Source organism: Crocuta crocuta, unplaced genomic scaffold, assembly GCF_008692635.1.
Source record: "Crocuta crocuta isolate KB4526 unplaced genomic scaffold, BGI_CrCroc_1.0 scaffold3, whole genome shotgun sequence".
Taxonomy (NCBI): domain Eukaryota; kingdom Metazoa; phylum Chordata; class Mammalia; order Carnivora; family Hyaenidae; genus Crocuta; species Crocuta crocuta.
In genome coordinates, this window is record NW_027529934.1 from 13894689 (window position 1) to 13917421 (window position 22733).

At 44.7% G+C, this 22733-nt stretch overlaps 1 protein-coding gene across 4 annotated transcripts in view; it reads left to right on the plus strand.

Annotated features, from left to right (window-relative positions):
• The first annotated feature begins 3926 nt into the window (after positions 1-3926).
• The window catches only part of LOC144230819 (quinone oxidoreductase-like protein 2), a 30948-nt gene continuing 12141 nt past the window's right edge, over positions 3927-22733 (plus strand). For 2 of the 4 annotated variants that reach the window (XM_077763135.1, XM_077763136.1), the window contains exons 1-9: positions 3927-4006; positions 4089-4197; positions 6482-6578; positions 8325-8383; positions 8938-9003; positions 10481-10590; positions 11393-11474; positions 16060-16241; positions 19775-20003. In XM_077763135.1, coding sequence (XP_077619261.1) covers positions 3957-4006; positions 4089-4197; positions 6482-6578; positions 8325-8383; positions 8938-9003; positions 10481-10590; positions 11393-11474; positions 16060-16241; positions 19775-20003 — 984 coding nt within the window. In that variant the 5' untranslated portion in view covers positions 3927-3956. Of the gene's footprint in view, positions 4007-4088; positions 4198-6481; positions 6579-8324; positions 8384-8937; positions 9004-10480; positions 10591-11392; positions 11475-16059; positions 16242-19774; positions 20004-22408; positions 22457-22733 lie in introns of those variants that run through there. The other 2 variants (XM_077763137.1, XM_077763138.1) reach the window with 2 other exon arrangements.

Genomic DNA, 22733 nt, shown 5'->3' on the forward strand with positions numbered 1-22733 from the left:
AACTACTTCACATAATCACAGTTTTTATCTCACATGCTTTACTTTACATTTAAATGAAATCAATACATTTTCAACTTTATGGCTACATGGGATAGGGTAGTAACTCCTAATTACGTGTTCTCTTCTTGCTCTTGTCTCTTAACTCCAGGCATCCCTGGAGGGCAGCTTTCTCTATATTCTCTCCTTCAGGGAATTCATCTGTTTTCTAGGCTAGAACTACTGTAAAATTCCTATACAATTAAGCTTAAAACTACAAGCAAAGCGTGGCTTTAAAATGTATCGCACAAAACCTTCTTTATCTCCTCTGGAGGGTGGTGATGAGGGAGTCTCAGTGGGTGACTGGATACCCGGATGCTCGGGTCAAGGCTCCAGCATCAGGCAATTAGGAGGCTTCTAAATGGCTCCATTTCCTAACTGCGTGGCCTTGGGCAAGTTACTTACTTAACCTCCATAAGCCTACATTCCTGATCCATAAAAGAGTGAAAACAGTATACCAGTACTAGGACTATGGTGAGAGCTAATGAAATAATGCAAAAGCACTTAGTGACTGGTTTGTAATGTTACCCGTTAAGTGCTAGTTTTAATGATAATTATTACTACTCTTACCAATGGCAGGATGAAGCTATTTGGACAACAGTGATTCGCAACCTATGAAGTGCTATGCAAATGGCAAATATGATGATGATGTACAGCGTCAAGTACATTCTGAGGAGCTCAGTAGAAAGAGAAGCAGACAGGAAATAAGGAAAGCTAGATGCTAACACTACTCTTACTAACCCGCAGTGTGACCTTGGGCCAGTCTCTCCTTTAGCCTCCTCTTTCTCACTTGTAAATGAAGCAGTTGGATTGAATTATCTTGAAGATCAATCGCAGCTCTGAAATTCTATGAGTCCATGAATGTTGGAGCAAATCTTACATGGATCTTGGAATGGAAAGGAAGGTCAGTATGTACTATGTGTATCAATAGCCAAAGTTCATCTCTGAGGTTGATAAAAGTGAACTCCAAATGCAACAATCGGAAGGAGCAATCCAGTGGAATTCAGTGAGAAGGCAAGCTACTCCCACACACCTTAGGAATCTTGGAGGACATACCTGTGGCAGAAGGTAATGACTTATATGTATTTCAAAACATTTTTAAAAACATTTATTCATTTTTGAGAGACAGAGTGTGAGTGGGGGAGGGACAGAGAATGAGGGAGATACAGAATCGGAAGCAGGCTCCAGGCTCTGAGCTGTCAGCACAGAGCCTGACATGGGGCTTGAACTCATGGCCCATAAGATCATGACCTGAACTGAAGTCCGAGGCCCGACTGAGCCACCCAGGCGCCCCTGGGTGGAGCATTTTAACTGTGGGGATATGTTTACATGTTCAGCATAGTAGTGTGCAGTGCTTTACATTGTTTATATATCATTTGTCCATTATTCTGTGAAAATATAGCTGTTTGTGTATTCAGCTCTGGCTTCTTTCTCCAGCCTCAGCCCTTCAGCAGCTTCTGGATGTTAAATATTATCTGTTCATGTGAGTTGTACCAGAAGGAAGAGTCATCTGTTACTCTTTTACTTCCTAATGAGTCCCTCAAACTGGTTTGCAGGGCATCTATGGATTTTTTCTTCTCAGAGGACTGATCAGTTTAGATAGAGCTGCTTGGTCTTAGTCTTCTCCAGGGCTCAAATTTTATTTTTCCTGTCCACTCTTCCACTGTACCCTCAATTAAAACAAAGTAACCAGAAATGATAACACAAACTAAACAGCGTGGTGTGGTGGCAGCCCTTTGATGGATAGGCTAAATATTTCTTTTGCTACTATAGCAACTACTACTGCATGCCCTGTCATTTACCTTTGAAGCTCTTTGGAAATGTGAAAGTTATTTTGCATATAAATGCTTAAATTCACCTCAATTAGTTAAGATACTTTCATCTCCCTCCAAGATTCTTCTTAAAGGGACTCTTACTATTTTCTTCAGATACTGTTAGAAATGTAGGACGCAGTATTGATAGATTTCCCCCAAACTCACTAATTTTCATATTCCCCGAGAATGACAAGGATATTATGAAAATCACAGTAGAGAACATTTCCATAAAAATACTTAATCAAAAAGAAAAGACTTGATGCTTAAAGATACTTCCAATTATCTGGACTATTGACGCTAGATAATTGAATGCTCATCCAACAGTTAATTAGATAAACATGTATTAATTGCCTAAAAGTATTGCATGTGCAAAGCACTTCAAACATAAAGGAGATGAAGAAAGGGTAGCTGCTTTCAAGGAGTTCAATTAAAAATTGCTTGCTTTATATCTCATATAAAACCTAATATTTTACAAAACATTTTCCATATGTAACAACTCATTTTGTCCTCAGAACTATTAATCTTTGTTTCACACTTCATAGATTTGAGATGTCTTGTTGCTCACTGTTATTTGGCAAGCAGAATGTTTTTTCTTCTTCTCACTTTGTCGACCTTGCTGCTCTTAGACCTGAGTTTCCTCCAGGGGCCATCAGAGGCTAAAATGGCTTGTCGAATTCTCTGTGAGTGCGCTTAAAATAACAGTGATCTCTACTACATTAGGGATCTGGTTCCTGGATTCCTTTCCTACCAAAGCTTCTAGGCCACAATCTCAGAAGTTGATTGCTACTTCAGTTTGGCTATTTTCCCTTTATTCCATTCCTGATCATTCCTTCCAGGTCATTTGCTATCTTGGACCATTGTTTTCACCAAAACAGAAGAATTTAGGAATTTGTGAATTATCCTGTCCCATGCTTTCACTTTGTAGAGGAGGAAACTGGGGCCCACACCCATCAGGTGTCATGCCAAAGCCATACAGACAGGTGGTAGAGCTGAGCTTGAACCTGAGAGGCTATGTTCTTTGACCAGACCTCTTAAAGACATGGAGCTGTGTTTAAAAGCCACCTGTCACATAAAATACTCTTCCCAGGATAATGTGTTTCTCTTGTTACTATGTAATTATTTGGCTACTGTTACAATAGAAATCTACCCAGTTTTGTAATATTTCACCGGTTATATTGTTATGTTTTCAGCTTTTCCAGAGTATACCTGCTCCGTAGGAATTATGTTGTCGCTGAGTTAATTATTGAACATCTACTATGTGCCATGCATAATACAGGCATCAGGAACATAAAAACAACTGGCTTTGGGCCTGATTTTAATCGAAAATATTTGAATCTGTGTGTGATCATTCAACAATGGATTAACGAGTAACCATATAGTTTTAGTGTAAATAGTCCTATGAGTGTGGGAAAACTAGTAACAAGAATTGAACTCCAGTAACATGTGGATGCAGACATTAAAGCCTTAACTGGCGCATTTAGGATTTCACATGTGCAGAGGACCCAAGAACCGCTATTTAAATGTCACCAAGTGTGGTTTTATTATTTTTTATTTCTAAATTCTTTAACGTTTATTCATTTTTGAGAGAGCGCGGGCATGAGTGGGGGAGGGGCAGAGAGAGGCAGACACAGAATCCAAAGCAGGCTCCAGACTCTGAGCTGTCAGCGCAGAACGGACATGGGGCTCAAACTCACGAACCACGAGGTCACAAACCGCAGTCACTAACTCATGGCCTGAGCTGAAGTCGGATGCTTAACCAACTGAGCCACCCAGGCGCCCCGACCAAGTGTGATTTTAAAAGTCTCCCAAATCTGCTAGCAAATTGCTTTTACTGTTTTCTTTCCTCTCCAGCTGGCTCCACCACCAGGGAGCCGGGGGCCTTGGGGGCTCTGGTGCCTCTGTGTCCGCGCACCCTGCTCAGACCCCCGGGGACGCACGGCGCCCCGCGGGTGGGGTGGCCCAGGCGCGGTCCGGCCGCAGCAGTCAGCCGGGTTGGGTCGCGCGGCCGGACGCTCTCGCGTGGTCCCGGGGGCCAGGGCGGGGCCGGCGCTGTCCCGCACTTCCTGCCACCTCGGGCCACCCCTCCGCGCCTCCCTGCTCCAGGCCATGGCGGCGGTGGCTTGGGGACGGTACCTCCCTCGGGTGTGGCTCCGCAGGTGGGGCCCCGACTCCCCCCTGAACCCCGAAAGGCAGGCAGCCGGGGGTCCCCCAGTAACCGACCCTTGCTCTGTGTTGCAGGAGCGCCGGGCCGGGCTGCGGCCGCCACTACCGCGCTGCGCTCTGCGCCGCGCTGAAGCAGCCCCTGGCCATCCAGGAGGTCGCCCCCCGCCCCGTCCGGCCTCACGAGGTAGGATGGTGACTGGCTTATCCCCGGGACCCCTGGCACCCACTTTCGCTCTCCCCTCCGCAGCCACAACACACTCCGCAGGCTTCCGTCCTGGATGGAGTTCCCAAGTGCTCGGCTAGGGGGCGGCCGGGAGACCGGAGCGCAACTCCGTCCTGGGCGGGAAGGGCCCTTTCAGGGTTCACTAAAAGGCCACAAGTGCTGAAGGAAGATTGCCCCCCGCCAAACTCAAACATAGGCCTCTTTCTGAAGGCTCCAGAGCTGTTGCCTTAGAAACAGTTCTGATTTGCACACTTTTCATGACCACATGCAGGTTATTGGCTTAACGCACATACATGGACCCCCATCAATGGCTTCCTTTTCAGTGTTAGCATTTAATGATCTGTCCTCTCTCCTCCCCCAGACCAGTCCGGTAACGTCTGTCCAATAATTCTGTGTGAATATGTGCCTTGTGTCCTCCGCCAGTTGCAGTGCAGTAATTTGGGGGTGGGGGTAGTTTAGGATTGTGGGCATTTCCGGTGAAATGTGGAAGTCTCTTTGGCCCTGCCCGGTGACCACTCTGGTGCCACAATGTCATCTCGAATGGAGAATGGGAACCTCTGACATCGTGGAGCAAACAGTGAGGCTTACAGTCAGGGGTCCCTGGTGAGAGGCAGAAATCCGGCCGCAGCTCCAGAAGCATCACTAACAGGGACCTTGTCGGGAAATGGATTATTTGGGTGAGGGTGTGATGGCAGCCGGTCTGATTCCTGGGATTCGTGTGCTGAAAGACGTTTATTCTTTTTTTTTTTTTTTACACTTTTTATTTATTTCTAGGAGAGAGAGAGAGACAGCGTGAGCAGGGGAGGGTCAGAGAGAGAGGGAGTCACAGACTGAAACAGGCTCCAGGCTCTGAGCTGGCAGTCAGCACAGAGCCCGACGCGGGGCTCGAACCCACGAACCGCGAGACCATGACCTAAGCGAAAGTCGGACGCGTAACGACTAAGCCACCCAGGCGCCCCGAAAGACGTTTATTCTTGAATCATCCTTGAATCAAGGTGGAGTGGCTTGAGGACATTATGTGCACCACACATGTCAACAACTGATGTGTCATGCACACAGTGTGCACAGGCTGAAGGCTGGGCTCCTTTGTTCTGTTATTTGCCCTGACACTGCCTGGTAAGGAATTAGCTCATGAGAGTTGGTCAATGTGAGTTTACTCACCATTAAGTCCTCATACTCTGGAATGGTGCCTGGCACACGGCAGATGCTCAAAATATTGTTGAATGAATGCATTTTGTCCATGGAGATGTCTTCTCACCAACATGGCCACCTCTGCACTGAACTGGAAATGTAAAAAAAAAGATAAACAAATGTCAGTGATTCTGTCTTGGAGCCTTCATTTCCTGCTGTTTCTTGCCCCCGTTCTCCAACTTCAGCCTGTGTCAAAATCACCTGGGACTTGCTAAAGCAGAATCCTGGGCTTTGTCCCCAGAGTTTCTGATTCCTTAGGTTGGGGTGAGGCCTGAGAATTTGAATTTCTAAGTTCCCAGGTGGCAGTAAAGCTGGTGGTCCCGGAACCAGACTTGGAGAACCCCTGGCTTACAAGAAAAGAGTGCTGGCTACACTGCTACCGGCCTGCCTCTGCTCTAGCACGGTCATGAGTCACAGAGGCTGGGGATCTAGAACGAGCCTCCAGGGTGAACAGCTGGTCAGGTTACCCTTCTGCTTCAGATCCTAATGGCTGCTCACTGCTCCTACTGTGAACGACTAAGATCCTCAGTAAAGACTATAGACACTTGGGTGTGTGGTCCCTGCTCTGTAGCCCCATCTCTTTCTCTTTGTGCTCTAAGCTCACTGGTTTTACTTTTGTTCCCATCACAGGGCCTTTGCACACACCATTGCTTTTGATCACATCAGGCTTTCCCTCTCCTCTTTTGAACAGTTAACTCTTAGCTGTTCCTAGTTTAAGCATTACTTACTCAGAGATGTTTTTCCTGACTTCTCCAAAAGGTCAAACCATATCACGATGCACTTTCACAGCACCATATATTTCTATCTGTAACATTTTTTGTAGAAGTTGTAATTTAACACATACATCACCATAATTATTTGGTTGATATCTGTCTTCTCTACTATCCTAGCTCCATGAAGGCAAGAACCTTGTTCAGGTTGTCTCATGATTGGACACTGGCACTTAGCATATACCCTTGACATATAGTAGACATTCAGAAAATATTTTGGTGTAATTGATCTCTGTCTCCATGGATGTGTACCACTCCACTTTGCTGCTGTGTTTCCTTTGCAGGTCAGAGTGGATGTCCATTTCTGTGGTGTTAATTTTGCTGATATTTTGGTCTGCCGTGGTCAGTATCAGGAAAAGCCTCAACTTCCCTTCACACCTGGTGAGTATGAAGGGGCCAAGTGACTGGATGGGAAAGAAGATACAGAGTTTTCAGAACTGTGAGCCTTCTCTCAGGCATGACCCTGGTGGTGCTTGCCTGTGGCAGTGATGCCTCAGATATGCCAGCCTCACCATAATTAAGAAGCTCTGGGGGCACCTGGGTGGCTCAATTGGTTAATTGTCTGACTTCAGCTCAGTTCATGTTCTCATTTTGTGAGTTTGAGTCCCGCATGGGACTCTCTGCTATCAGTGCAGAGCCGCTTCGGATCCTCTGTCCCTCTCTCTCTGCCCGTCCCGTGCATGTTCTCTCTTTCTCTCTCTCTCAGAAATAAATAAACATTAAAAAAAAAAAAAAGAAGAAGCAGCAGCAGCTCTGGATAGTGAGCTCCTTGAGGGAAGGTTCTATGATTGTATAGTCCCAGTTATATCCCTCTTCTTAGCATTGTGCCTGGCTCATTGTAGATGGCCAATAAAAACGTTAAAAATGAGGAAATGAACAAAACAAGTTTTACATATCATGTCCATCAGAATTCTGATCAGAATCCTCACTGGCCCTCATCATTCCCTTTCATTCCTTGTTAGTGCCTCAGTTTTGTTTTTTCACTGAAGGATCATAAACATCTGTTTGCAGCTAAAGCTCTCAGTCCTCACAAACGCATTCCTGCAGAAATCTAATATCAAAGAATCAGAAATAAGAAAAAGAGTTTATACATTTCTAGCAGTCCACTGTCTGATTTCAATTATGCCCAATCTGATTACATTTAGATCCTGAATATGTGAACAAATGACTGCTTTTTGTTGCTGAAATTTACTTAAAGAGATAGAAGTATAGCTCACTGTGTATAGAGTACATGTATATTTTATACAGACATATACTATTAAGGATACAGTGATTGCAAAACAGTTGCTGTGTTTTGGCCTTGGGGTGTTTGGTTGTGTCTCAACATTTGGAACCATTTCCCTCTGTTTGTATTTGCTGACATGCTGGATGGGGGAGGGAAATGTCCTACTTGATTGAGTTATTCCTCTTGCAGTTCAAGTGGGAAATGTGTGGTCATTAAATTCAGAAATTTTGGAGGTGGAAGAGGAAAGAGCAGTCTATATCAGTTCATCCAAATTGAGCCAAGTACTTATGAATAAATATAGTTCATGTCCTCATAGTCCTCAAGAGGAGACCTGGAAACAGATAAATACAATCTGTTGAGCCTTGTAAATGGTGGGCTGTAGGGAGTCCAAGGACCCAGAGAGCAGGGTCAAAAGTACTTGTGTAGTAGAGGCACCTGGGTGGCTCGGTCAGTTAGGCGTCTAACTTCAGCTCAGGTCATGATCTCAGGGTTCGTGGGTTCAAGCCCTGTGTTGGGTTCTGTGCTGACAGCTCAGAGCCTGGAGCCTGCTTCACATTCTTTCTTCTGTCTCTCTGCCCTTCTCCCACTCACACTGTCTCTCAAAAAATGAATAAATATTAAAAAAAAATTTTAAATGCTTGTGTACCCGTAATTCTCTGTGTTTTTGCCCACTCTTGAAACTGTCATTTGTGTCCTGGTAAGAATAGGACTGCCATAGCAGTCAGGTTGTGATCATGAATTCTTAAGTCCGCTTTCCTGTGCCTCAGGTATGAAGCTCCTCTCGTCTAACCTAAGCCCTGTCCACTCCAGAAAGCTGATAGGATGGCCTGCTGACCATGCTTTTCTCATCTCCATGGTGCCGGGCTTTATAGATAACCTAGTGTTTAAACAATTTGTTTTAGGAATGGAGTTTTCGGGGACAGTATTGGAGACAGGCGCAGCTGTCAGCACAGTGAAAGAGGTAAATAAGTTGAAATCCAGGGATTCGATGTGTGTGAAGCCGTGAGAAATGTGCTAACCTCATTTATAGCTGAAGGGTCTTGCTTCTCCTGGCCTTTGCCAACAGACACCAAAGGGAAACTGAGATGGAGGGGGAAGCGGCTAATTCTGAACCGGAGGCAGGAAGCCAGGGGAAGTTCCTGGCTTCATAAAACCTTTTATTACTAAAGAAGGCAGCACCTCAGGCTTCAGTTACTGAGGGGAGAGAAAATTCTCAAGTTTCAGCCTCTTGTGGAAAAAGAAAATTAACCCCGGGATTCTAATTCCTCTCAACTTTTTCCTTCCTCTGTCTTGTCATAGTCCAAAATGTGCTTCTATTGTCTTGGCACCCTGGTGGGGACATTGAGGAGATGCCGAATTATTTACTAAATATTAACTCTGAATAGATGATTAAGGCAAATCTGTATCTTACAGGGTCAGAGAGAAAGATTTTCCTTCTTGTTTTGGTTCATTTGGGAAGAGGTAAATGGCAAGGCCATGCATCTGAACGTACCCTTAATGGTATTTTCTCTTCAGGGAGATCGAGTTATTGGCGTGAGTGGCTTTAATGGTATGGCTGAAGAATGCATCATTGATCAAAAGGTATCCCCACCTCGAAATATTCATGTTTGGAGATTTTTTTCCTCCTCCCTTTTTAATTTCCATCCAGCTCTCATTTCTTGTTACCCTTCTTTCCCCCTTCTTTGTATTTGTTTTCTTTGTATTTGTTTCTCAGCCAAGCATTTCTTACTTTCAAATGCTAAACGCATTTTCGTTATTGGTGTGACAACCCTTGCACAGAGCTTTGTTTGTGTGGAGTGGTATAATGAAGAAGGGCATTTTGTTTTCTGAGTCCTGGAGCAATGAACAGGCTGGTTGTCCAATTGGACTATAGGTAGTTTTGGTAGAAAAACTGGTTTGAGGCACTGAGCTGGATACAATAGCTTTCGCCCCTACGTAAAGCTTGTGAAAGAGATAGTCCTGGGAATGGAGCCAACCTGGGGGTGGAGGGGGGGGCGGGTAAGGTTGTACAGGATGTGAATGGTGGCCCCTAGTGGTGAACAGTACACACTTTTTCCCACAGCTTTATTGAGGTAAAATTTGCATAGAACCTTCTAGTTCATCCCCATTACGGTGCAGTTCCATTCTTTTTTTTTTTTTTATTTAATGTTTTATTTATTTATTTATTTTTAATCTTTTTTTTTAAATCGTTTATTGTCAAATTAGTTTCCACATAACACTCAGTGCTCATCCCCACAAGTGTCCTCCTCCATGCCCATCTCCCCCTCCCCCCCACATCCATCAGTCCTCAGTTTTTGTGAGCATTCAAGAGTCTCTCATGGTTTGCCTCTCTCCCTTTCCCCCACCATTTCCGCCCTTCTTCTCCCCCTTGTTCCTCCGTCAAGTTCCTCCTAATCCTCCTATACGTGCAAACATATGATATTTGTCCTTCTCTGCCTGACTTATTTCGCTCAGCATTAACACCCTCAAGGTCCATCCATGTTGCTACACATGGCCAGATTTCATTGTTTCTCATTGCCATGTAGTATTCCATGGTATAGATAAACCACATCTTCTTGATCCATTCATCTGGTGATGGACACTTAGGCTCTTTCCATGTTTTAGCTATTGTGGAGAGTGCTGCTATGAACATTGGGGTACATGTGCTCCTATGCATCAGCATTTCTGTATCCCTTGGGTAAATTCCTAGCAGTGCTATTGCTGGGTCATAGGGGAGTTCTATTGTTAGTTTCCTGAGGAACCTCCACACTGTTTTCCAGATGGGCTGTACCAGTTTACATTCCCACCAACAGTGTAGGAGGGTAGTGCAGTTCCATTCTTTGAAAGCTCATTCCTTCCTGAGCCAGATGCCAGCCTTAGGATCTTTGAAGACCCATGCACCCATGTTCCGAACGCTGTCACAGCTGGCTTGGTTTTAATTCCTCCACTGGGCTTGGTTCCTGACAAGGCTGGTTTCTTCACAAATCAGCCACTCAACGAGATCGTAATATTTACTGAACAGTCTCTGTGAATAGGTACATGTGCTTAATCCCGAAGTTGCTGTTATTTCTTTTTATAGACACTGTGGCAGATTCCAGAAAGGGTCCCCCTCCGAGAAGCTGCTACCCTGCCTGTATCTTACGTCACTGCCGTTTTGGCCCTGGAGCATCGGGCATGTACTCGGCCTGGGTAAGAGACTGTCGGCAACAGAGGGCTAGGTGGTATCTCTTTCTGATATCAGAAGTGCCCACCCAGGCCTTGCCCCTTCCTCTCCACTCCCTGACCTTTAATTGAGCTCATGTTCAGTCTGTGTGAGGAAGGGCCAAAGGAAGGTAGGACCCAAGATAGGGGTCTGTTGATAGTGGGGATATCCTTTTGTCTGAGATGGAATGGTAGACTGTGAAGTTGGCCAATATAAATTTGGAGAAATCTCTCTCTCAAACCTGGCCACTCTGGAGATCACCTCCTAGAAAACCTTAAATTTTAGAGAGTTTGGTTTATGTAAACTCGCTTCAGTCTTGTTGTAATGGAGTCCTGTGGTATTTGTTTCTGTGAGACATGGTTGTTTGTGCCTCACTGGGGTATTTCAAACTCAAAGGTGCAGAATTTTCCCACTTTACCTGAAATAATATGCCTCTTACCCTTTTTAGAGAGCCTGAGAATTGAATTGAGCAGTGGCCATTATAAGATCGCCACCTTCTAAAACGCAGCAACATTTAATGTGAGAGTAACTTTAGGGCAGAATTTCCAAAGCAGAAATCTCTAGAGAGATTAAGGAATATTTTTCCTTGGAAGACTTCAACTGGACCAAATTGGCGCGGATCAAGCAGGCACCTCCATAACCCACCTCTAAAGTCTGGAGAGTGGGTGTCCATGAAGGGTTGAGTGAAATGACTTCGGAATTCTCTTCTTGCTTTAAAATGTTCATGAAATCATATGACTGCATGATTTTTTGAAACTTTCTGAAGTAAGATTCATCTTTCTCTGGCAGAGAAACCGTCTTAGTGACAGCAGCAGCTGGAGCCACGGGCCTTGCAGTTATAGACGTGGCGACAAATGTTCTTCAGGCTAAGGTATATGCATGGCAGGGCCTCCTTAAAAAAAAAAAGTCATTCCTAGGGCGGCTCGGTGGCTCAGTCAGTTAAGCGTCCAACTTCTACTCAGGTCATGATCTCGCAGTTTGTGAGTTCGAGCCCCGAGTCAGGCTTTGTACTGACACCTCAGAGCCTGCTTCAGATTCTGTGTTTCCCCCTCTCTCTGCCACTCTCTTGCTCACAGTCTCTCTCTCAAGAAATGAATAAACATTAAATAAAATTTTTAAAAATCATTCCTCCAGTTTTCAAACCTAGAACATATTCATTCGTTCATTCATGAATATCATGCGCGAGGCCCTGGGGAGGTAAAGTAACTCAGATTAGGGTCCTGCCACCTGTTTGCCTGCAGACTGGTGAGGGGACCTCGGTCCCCTGCCTCGTGGCAGGGCCCACCTGCCTCGTGGCTTCTGCAGATTCCATTCCCTCTACCCGTCATGCTCTTCTGAACTGTCTCCCTCCGCACTTCAACTTTTAACTCAGATGCTATATTTTTGGGAAGTATTCTTTGTCCCTCAGGAGATGGTTATCTCTCTCCACCTCCTAGCCCCTGGTTGTTTGTATATGGTCTCATAACATCCTGTACTTCTCTTTCATGGTACACATCTCAATGTGTGGTCTAGCCTTTACTTTTGTCATTTTTGGATTAGTGCCTCCTTCCTACTTGACTGTAATCCCCGTGAAGGCAGGAATAATGTCTTTTTGGCTCATTATTGTAGTTCCAGCACCTGGCATGGGACCTAGACCATAGTAGGCACTCTATTTCTTATATATAATTTTTTTTAATGTTTTATTTATTTCTAGGAGAGAGAGAGAGAGACAGCGTGAGCAGGGGAGGGTCAGAGAGAGAGGGAGACACAGAATCAGAAGCAGGCTCCAGGCTCTGAGCTAGCTGTCAGCACAGAGCCTGACGCAGGGCTTGAACACACGAACTGCGAGATCATGACCTGAGCTGAAGTCGGTTGTTCAACCAACTGAGCCACCCAGGCGCCCCTATAATTTTTTTTGAGAGAGAGCAAGTGACCACGCGAGTGCACGTCAGAGGGTCAGAGAGAGAGAGAGAGGGAGAGAGAGAGAGAGAGAGAAAAGAATCTTAAGTAGGCTTTATGCTTATCATGGAGCCTGACCTAGGAGTCACTCTTAACCACCTTGACATCAAGACCTGAGCTGAAATCAAGAGTTGGCCATTTAACCAGCTGAGCCACCCAGGTGCCCCCAATAACTATTTCTTCAATGAAAGAATAAACAAAGGAAAGAAAGACCCAGGTCTCTGTAGGGGTATCACTCTGAGGCTGTGGGAATCAGATAAGGAGGATTTCTTGGAGAGAGTAGACATTGAAGCTGACTTTTGAAGGACTGGTAGCAGTTGAATGGAGGAAGAAGGGAAGTGAAGGCCATTTTAGTGGTGGGAGGGCATATCAGGGGACAGAGACCTGGAATGTCACATGGTGCATTCAGGGAATTGTCAGTAGCATCTGTGGAGCAAAGGATCTGTGTGGGGAATGGTGGAAGGAGACTCCAGGGAGCTGGGCAGAGACCAGATCATGCGCTGCTGAAGAATTTGAATATTCGTTGGAAGCCATCGAGAGCTTCCAACTGGAACTTTAAGCTGGGAAGGACCATGACAGTATTTGCATCTTGCGAAGTCCATTCTGGTGGAGGGCGGGGGAGGGATGCGGCAAGGTCAGGGGTGGTCTGGAGGCAGTAGAGCAGCCTCTTGGGGTGATCCAAGCCACAGGTGACGACACTTGAACCGAGGTACTGGAAGCAATGAGTTGAGAGATACTAAAGTAGAAAAGAATAGAGTCGGATGCTGGGAGATCATTCCCTAATATAGTTGAGGGAACAAGGACTTTGAAATTAATCTGACCTAGGTTCAAATTCCAACTCTGCCTCTTGCTTAATTGCTTCAGTTTCCTCTTGGTAAAATAAACCTTCCCTCATGGGGTCGTTGTGGGAATATTGAAATCACACGTGCAGCATGCCTATTAGATGGCATGGCATGTCGGCGAGAATCTCTTAAAAAGGGATCCGGTTATTATTAGATGTTGTGTGGGAGGGAGCAAACTAGGTTAACTTGTGGATTTGCCATTTATTGCAACTGAGAACACAGGAGGAAATGGTGAGCTCAGGTTTGGAACCACTAAGTGTGAGCTTTCTGTGGAGCATGCACTTGGGGTATCCAGAAGGCACCAAGATACACAGGTTTGGAGATAATTGGATGGCTCTGGAATTTCTTCAGGCAGCCCCTCTCTTTTCTCGCATTAAGTTCTTTTGGGGAAGGATGTGTGAGTTAGATACCAGGAGGCCCTCCGTGGAATATTAACACATTTCTTGTCAAAGCCAGGGCTTTTAGCACCTCTCAGTGGGGAGACCAAAATTTGTCTCATTGTCTAGAACCACTGACTGTTTAACATTTCTTGGAAGATAAAATTGTACCATTTGTTTTAGATCATTAGAGTAGGTTAAATAGATAGAAAAATCCACTTTGATTCAGATATTAACATTAACCCAAGCTGTATTTTCTTTAGCAGCCATACCTGTTTTAAGCAAATGCAAACAACAACAAAATAACAAAAATAACTTTAAAAATGTCATCAGGCCACCTACTTGTAACTGGCTGTTTTGAGAACACCTCCCATTCACAGCATTTCCTGTCGCTTTCAAAGTGCCTCCTCACCAATTATCTTACCTTGGATCCTAGCAAACCCCTGGGAGATGGGTGAGGTGTTCATTATCCCTATTTCACAGATAAAGAAAGTGAGCCATCAGGGAGACTGTGATTCATATTGGGCCTCGCTGGCACCGTGTGAGAATCGAGATTGGCCTCAAGTCCCAGACCCTAGACTGGCGTCAGCCCTCTGTGGCACTGTGTGCTGGTGGCTGTCAGTAAATTTGTGGCTACTTGAGGGTTCCACTGGGCAGTATTTGAGCGTAGCTTTCAGTTTCAAATAGTCATGGGTGAGTTTGAAATCTTTTAAGGGCATTGATATCCTTGTGTGTTTGATTGCAAGTTCTGATTGTCACCTCGGGGTCAAACTGCTCAGGCTTGTGGGTGCTGTCCAGTGATATAGCACTTTCAGGCAGTACTTAGGTGTTTAAAGTACTTCTGGAGACTTCCAAACCCCAGACCTCCTCACAGCATGGCCCGTGGCCATCTTTGCCAGGCTTTCAGCGTGGCTTCCTCCCAGAGCGGTGGAGTGGAAAACCGTGGGCTTTGGGCACGTGGCACTGGATTTGTATAGTTGTTCTGCTTCTTATTACCTGGTTAATCCTGGGTTAATTTCCTCGACCTCTAGATCTGTGTCTCCAGCTATAGAATGGGAGGAATTATACCTCCCCCATAATGTTCTTATGAGGTTTAAACAGAACAAACGATTGTGTATGTGTAACAATAGATTCAATTTCTCTAACCCTCTGTTTTCCAAGTGCTTTATGTACAGAATTCCATTTGATTTTTAAAATAAGTCTTGTTGTCTGGATGGGGTAAGCTTAGGGAAGCTGGTGGACAGAATAGGGGTTAAAAGAACGAACTCTGGAGATGGACTACATGGACCTGGATCCCAGTTCTGCCTCCCATTAGCTGTGACCTTGGGCAAGTGACTTAACTTCTCTCGCCTCTGTTTCTTTATCTCTAAAATGGGGATGCTAATAGCGTGTATATCGTTTGGGCTAGTAAGATAAGACTAAGTGAGTTATTAATATATGCAAAGCATTTAGGATAGTACCTGGTACATAGTAACATTAGGGAAGTATTATTTCTTACTAAGTAATTTGTCTTAGGTAACACTGCTAGTTAGTAGCAGAGTCAGCATTTGAATTCAGGTCTTTCTGACTTCAAGATCGTTCCACTGAGTCATGTTTTACCCTCTGGGAAGCCTTTCCTGATCTAGACCTAGATTGGATACCTGTCATCTGCACTTCGCATCTGTCTGTACTTCCCCACCATCACACTGCTGTATCTTGCTATCTTGATTCTAAGGTTGAGTATCTTTATTACTTGACTCATAATAGGTACTCAGTAAATGGTGGTTTAATTCAAAGGCTTTCAGACTTTCTTTTCTTTTTTTAAAAAATTTATTTATTTATTTTGAGTTAGAGAGACAGGACACGCAAGGGCAGGGTAGAGAGAGAGGGAGAGAGAGAGAATCCCAAGCAGGCTTTGCACTGTCAGCATGAGCCTGCTATGGGGCTCCAACTCATGAACCGTGAGATCATGACCTGAGCTGAAATCAAGAGTTGGATGCTTAACTCACTGAGCCGCCCAGGTGTCCCATTGGAGAAGACTTTCTGAGTGTGTCCTGAACCATCTCCTAGCCAGACTCACTGGGGTTCCAGGATTCCTGGAAAGGTGGATCCCATGGCCAGTGTGTGTGGGGGGCGTGGAGGGGCCAGTGTGATGGTGCCATGTGTTGGCCCTGATGTGTGGGATCGAGGCTGATGGTAGGGTGGCAAGGTGACATTGGTTTTCATGGTTAGCATTCTCTGTGGTAGAAGCTGGGTGGGTGGGGTGAGCCCCTTTTGATACATATTCTGGATCATCAGAAACTTCGTATTGTTTCTGCAGGTAATAGCCGCAGCCGGAAGTGACGAGAAGTGCAGGCTGGCGATGCAGAAGGGCGCACAGTCCGTCGTGAACTATAGTCAGGGCAGCCTGAAGGAGGCAGTGAGGAAGCTGCTGGGCAGTAGTGGGGTGAACGTGGTCATCGACACTGTGGGAGGAGACGTCTTCCTGGAGGCGCTCCGCAGGTGCGTCTGCCCAGCGGGGGCTGGACCTGGGGATCTGCTGAAACCTTTTTAGATCCATCTTCTGGCCTTGCTTCTCTTCCATTTTTGCTGCTCACTTTTCCTAGGGGCATTGGCATCCACGAGAACAGCTGAGTGGGAGGGTGAAAAGGAATAGAAGCAGAGGGAAAATCAGGAAATGCTTAAATATAGAAAAACAAGATATCCAACTGGAAAATATCCAAAACATGACTGCAGACTCTCTAGTTGGCAATATCGAATGCTTTAGAAATTATGCATGTGTTAAATTCAGCTGTGCTGGCCCCCAATTAACTACTTTATATACATAGTGTGGGTAATTCTTGAGATCATCATTCAGATGTTAGAATGATTGGGGCGGCTGTTCCCTAGTTATCCGTGTACCCAAGTACAGACTCTTTTGATCTTACTGGTTTCAGAAGCAGCCAGCAGTATAGGTGTCTCCTTGACTTATTTCATTAAAAAAAAAAAAATTATTGGAGTTACAGAGGTACTGTTGTACTCATACCAATTCTCATTCTGTTTTTATTTTTTTAAATATTTTTTTAACGTTTATTAAATTTTGAGAGAGAGACAAAGCATGAGCAGGGGAGGGGCAGAGAGAGAGAGGGAGACACAGAATCCAAAGCAGGCTCCAGGCTCTGAGCTGTCAGCCCAGAGCCCGATGCGGAGCTTGAATCCATGAACCATGAGATCATGAGCTGAGCTGAAGTTGGACGCTTAACCAATTGAGCCACCCAGGTGCCCCTGCTTTAAAGTTGAGGAAACTTGGGGCGCGTAGGTGGCTCAGTTGGTTAAGCGTCCGACTTCGGCGCAGGTCATGATGTCGCGGTTTGTGGGTTCGAGCCCCGCATCGGGCTCTGTGCTGACAGCCAGCTCAGAGGCTGGAGCCTGTTTCAGATTCTGTGTCTCCCTCTCTCTCTGACCTTCCCCTGCCCATGCTGTCTCTCTCTCTCTCTCTCTCAGAAATAAATAAAACATTAAAAAAATTTAAAAAATAAATAAAGTTGAGGAAACAGAAGCAGAGAGCACCTTACCCACAGAAGGGATTCAGTTGGTTCTGTGGCCCCTGAGAGTCCCTGCACTGTGTTGGGTACTGTGTATACGGAAGCAAAGGAAGGGGTGTGTTGACTCAATGGAGAGCCAGGACAGAGAGCTCCTAACTCTTACCTTTCCCTTGCCTTGTAGCTAGTGGGTAAAAGTGTTGTGACAATGGCTTCTCATTTCCCTCTAACAAAGAAAAGCAAAAAGCAAAAGCCAAACACATATACATGCATTTTGGATCAAAGAGGTTTATAAAATGCATTTTTTATAACTTCTTGCTTAGTGTGAAACTGTATAGTGCTTCTCAGAATGGGCTGCAGAAAACTTGTGTGAACTTTTATAGATTATTCAAAATTCTCTAGAGAAGCACATAACGTAAAGGAGTCCTAAAGTAAGTTTTTTGTAAAGCAAATGATGTTCCATTAAAGTACCTATCTTCTTATTCTGCTCCTAACTGTGAAATCTTCAAGCTGAGTTGTCTTTTTTTTAAGCTTATTTGTTTTTATTTGAGAGAAAACAAGCAAGCAAGCAGGGGAGGGGTAGAGAGAATCCCCAGAAGGCTTTGTGCTGACAGTGTACAGCCAGCGGGGAGCTCGATCTCATGGACCGTGAGATCGTGACCTGAGCCGAAATCAAGAGTCAGACACTTAACTGACAGAGCCGCCCAGACATCCCTGAATTGTCCTGAAGTATTGCATATGGAAAGTTTCCTTCTATAAAGTAGATGAGTAGTTAATTAGATAGCCTTAATTTAAAAAAATTTTTTTAATTTTTTTAATTTTATTTTTGAGAGCTAGAGAGACAGAGCATGAGCAGGGGAGGGGCAGAAAGAGAGGGAAACACAGAATCAGAAGCAGACTCCAGGCCCCGAGCTGTCAGCACAGAGCCCAACATGGGGCTCGAGCGCAGGGACTATGAGATCATGACCTGAGCTGAAGTCAGACACTCAACTGACTGAGCCACNTCTCAATTCTGTTCCATTGGTCTATGTGTCTGTTTTTGTGCCAATACCATACTGTCTTGATGATGACAGCTTTGTAGTAGAGCCATAGCCTTAATTCTAAAGTGGGTCCCCATATAAAACTGGCTCATTCCTCTGGCCCCTTACTATCTTGTTTATGACTTATTTTTATGGTTCCTACTGAAGAATCCAAAGTGATACAGGGCGGGTCACCTCTGCCAGTTTGTAAGGTCCAGAGGAATTCCTAGCTGGGGGTTTAATGCATATTGCTTTTTTAAGTTGTGGTAAAATATCCATAACTTAATACTTACCATTTTGAACATTTGTAAATGTACGATTCAGTAACGTTAAGTATGCTCACAATGTTGTGTAACTATCCCCAACTAATACTCTATACCTGTTAAATAATAACTGCTCCTCCTGTCCTCTCCCACCTCCTGATAACTTCTACTTTTTATCTCTGTGAATTAATGTATATTGCTTTTTTTTCATTCTATGCTTTTTACTGTGGCTAAAAAAATACATAAGATAAAATTTGCTATGTAAACTATTTTTTATATTAACCATTTTTAAGTGTATAGTTCCGTAGTGTGGAGTGTATTTATATCGTTACGATATAGATCTCCACAATTTTTTCATCTTGTGAATCTAAAATTCTTTACTCATTAAACAACAATTCCTGTTTCTCCCTCCACCCAGGCCTTGGTAACCACTACTTTACTTTCTGTTTTTATGACTTTGACTACTTTAGATCCCTCAAAATAGTAGAATCATTCAGTATTTGTCTTTTTGTAACTCGCTTATCTCGTTTAGCTTGATGTCCTCACGGTTCATCCATGATATAGCATGTGACAGGATTTCCTTCCTTTTTAAAGCTGAGTAATACTCTATTGTATGTATATAACACATTTTGTGTATCCATCTGTCAGTCCATGGACATTTGGGCTACTTCTACCTCTTGGCTATTGTAGATAGTGCTGCTGTGAACGTGGGAGTGAAACTATCTCTTCAAGACCCTATTTTCAGGGGCGCCTGGGTGACTCAGTCAGTTAAGTGTCCAACTTCGGTTCAGGTCATATTCTTGGGTTTCATGGGTTCAAGCCCCGCATCGGGCTCTGTGCTGACAGCTCAGAGCCTAGAGCCTGTTTCACATTCTGTGTCTCCCTCTCTTTGTCCCTCCCCTACTTGGGCGCTCTCTTTCTCTAGTAAATAAATAAACTTTAAAAAAATGTTCAAGAAAAAGACCCTGTTTTCGGTTATTTTGGATAGAGACCCAGAGTGGCATTGCCAGATTATATGGTAGCTCTATTTTTAATTTCCTGAGGAACCTCTGTACTATTGTCCACTTGACTGGTTCTGTGATCCCACCCACAGTGCGTGAGGCTTCCAGTTTCTCTACATCCTTGCTAACACTTGTTATTTCCTGTTGTTGTTGTTTTTTATAGTAGGCATTCCAGTGAGTGTGAATACACATTGCTTTGTATACTTTCTTTTCCTTCTTTTCTTCCCCCAGCCTGGCCTGGGAGGGCAGGATTGTGGTGGTGGGTTTTGCTGGAGGAACCATTGCCTCTGTGCCCGCCAACCTTCTGCTCCTGAAGAACATCTCTGCCATGGGGCTGTACTGGGGCCGATACAAGGAACAGAACTTTCCCGTCTTCTCCAGAATCCTGTCGTCCGCTCTTCAGTACTGCCAGGAAGGGCGCATCCAGCCCCACGTCGGAGCGGTTTTTCAGCTGGAGGAGGTGAGGTGCTCTTAAGGGATGTGATGTGGCTAATGCCAGGACGTGATCTGTGTCAAACGACTGGGTAGTTTCTCTCTGGATCCCATAAATCCTCCTTTTATGGAATGAAAAGGTGAAAATGCAGTGCAGAATAATGGGGTCTCAAGGGCTGCGGGGTCGTGGGACTTCTCCCGGTCTTCCGGGTTGTACGGCTGTGGCCTCAGCCCTGGTGAGCCACCTGGGAAACGGAATTTGCACAGGCCGTGAAGAGGCTGGACACTGAGACTCTATGTACGTCATGGGTTTCTTAAGCAGGGGGAAGTGATGCTGCTTTAGAAAATAATTTACCTGTGTTTAAATGAACTCTGAACTCCACAACATACACGTCTAAGAAGGAAGCATTTAACTTGACCTTTGATTTTAGAATACAGACGCTTTAAAGTACAGCCAGATGATTTAAGCCGAGGTCCTGTGAGCAAAACACTATATCATGCCCAGCATCAGAAGACTGTAATTCATCCGTTAGTCACTGCAGTTAATTTTGTTGGCTATTCACTCCCTTTTTTCACCTTTTTTCATTCCCCCTCAGTCCCATTAACGTGGAGTAAATTCCTCTCTTGTAATTGTGCACATGCATATGCAACATAGTTGTAAATGTCAATCTGTTGGGTATTCACTGTGAATTCACTGTGAAGCCCTTTTTTTTTTTTTTTGCTTAATTTGTTTTAATGTTCAAAAAACTGTTTTGGTAACTTGAGTCAGCCATTGATGGGGGCAACGTTTGGTTCCTATGCAGATTAGTTGAGCCCAAGCTGTCAGTGCCAGGTTTTATCGCTCATTAGCCTTCCTTTTTTCCTTTTTTTTTCTTCCCCTATGATGGGGCACATTCTTCTCAAACATTGTTTGCTTTCTTCTCCTTTTTGGTATGTCAGTCAAGAAGGTAGCATTTGGTGGTAAAAAGAGAATCCAACTAGCCATGGGAAAACCGGTCGGATTCTATTTCTACCTTTGCCTTCTCTGGTTGCTGCTTTGTGGACGTCTCCTCTCCTTTCCGGCCTTTGGTCTCCACGCCTCTACAGCGGGTTATGTACTTCAGGGGCTCGAGTGTGTGGAGGTGGACAGGTGACCTGAGCTGCCTGGGCTCTGGGATCCCCTCTCTGCTGGGGTCTGAGTAGCTGTACATTTTTACCTTTTTGTTCATCTGTTTCTTCTGTGAAAAGGTTTCGCGGCTTAAAAACCTTGAAAACCACCAGTTTCCAGAATTTCTGAGTCCCCTTCCATTTTGTGATTTTTATCGTGTGTCTGTGACCTGAGGTTTGTTTTATACCTAAGGCTCCCGTATACCCACTGATGGAGGATAAGGACAATTAGAACAGGTGCGGAAACAATTGCTAGTTCGAACTGACTCTTCTCTCCATTGATGCATTCAAAGTGCTGTTCAGGCATGAGAAAAAGCCAGAGTTGGGTTATTTTAATCACTCACACTGAAGTTCTCTGTTCTTTTTTTTTTTTAAAGAGTGTTTTATTTATTTTTTNAGAGAGACAGAGTGCAAGCAGGGGAGGGCAGAGAAAGAGAGGTAGACAGGATCCAAAGCAGGGTCCAGGCTTTAAGCTGTCAGCACAGAGCCTGATGTGGGGCTCTAACCCACGAACCACAAACTCATGACCTGAGCTAGTCAGGAGCTCAACTGACTGAGCCACCCAGATGCTCCTCTGTTCTCTCTCCTTTTTTTTAGGTTCACTTATTGGGGTGCCTGGGTGGCTCAGTCGGTTAAGCATCCAACTTCAGCTCCGGTCATGATCTCACGGTTTGTGGGTTCGAGCCCCGCATCGGGCTCTGTGCTGACAGCTAGCTCAGAGCCTGGAGCCTGCTTCAGATTCTGTGTCTCCCTCTCTCTCTGACCCTCCCCTGCTCGTGCTATCTCTCTCCCTCTCTCTCTTTCTCAGAAATAAATAAATAATAATATTTTAAATAAATAAATTTAAAAAAATTTAAAGTTGACTTATTTATTTTGAGAGAGACAGAGAATAAACAGGGGAGGGGCAGTAATAGGGGGAAAGAGAGAGAGTCCCAAACAGGCTCCACACTGTCAGCACAGAGCCTAATGTGGGGTTCAAACCCACGAAACTTGAGATCATGACCTGAGCTGAAACCAAGAATCAGACACTTAACTGACTGGCCACCCAGGTGCCCCAAGTTCTCTCTTTTCTTAAACACAAATTAACTATCTAATTGCTAACCTCCTGTCAGCTTGCCCTTCTTTCTAATGAGGGCTCCACGTGTGGGGTTTTTCTGGTTCTTCCCACACTGCTGACTTCCTGCTATCACACTGTTGGACCTCTGAGACCATTCTCCCTAACAATTTCACACATTTTGTTCACACACTATCCCTTTATTATTTCTTCTCTCTCTCTCTCTTTTTCAGTATGTGAACCATGTAGAGGAATAGGAATAATAATGGCAGCTCCCATACGTGAGGTGCGTACTGTGGGTCAAGAACTGTGCTAAGCACTTTTATACGCATTTTCTCATTTCATCTTTGGGACATTCCCTTGACGTGTGAACCATTTTTATCATGTTTTACAGATGAAGAAATCAAGACTTGTAGGGGTTAAGCAACCTATTATGTACTAAGTGACAGACCTGGAATCCAGTTCAGGTTGGTCTGAGGCCAGATTCTGGGCTCCTTATGGTTATGGCCGACCCTATCCCCATAGAAATCAGGAAGTTGCTCCTTAGAAACCTTATTC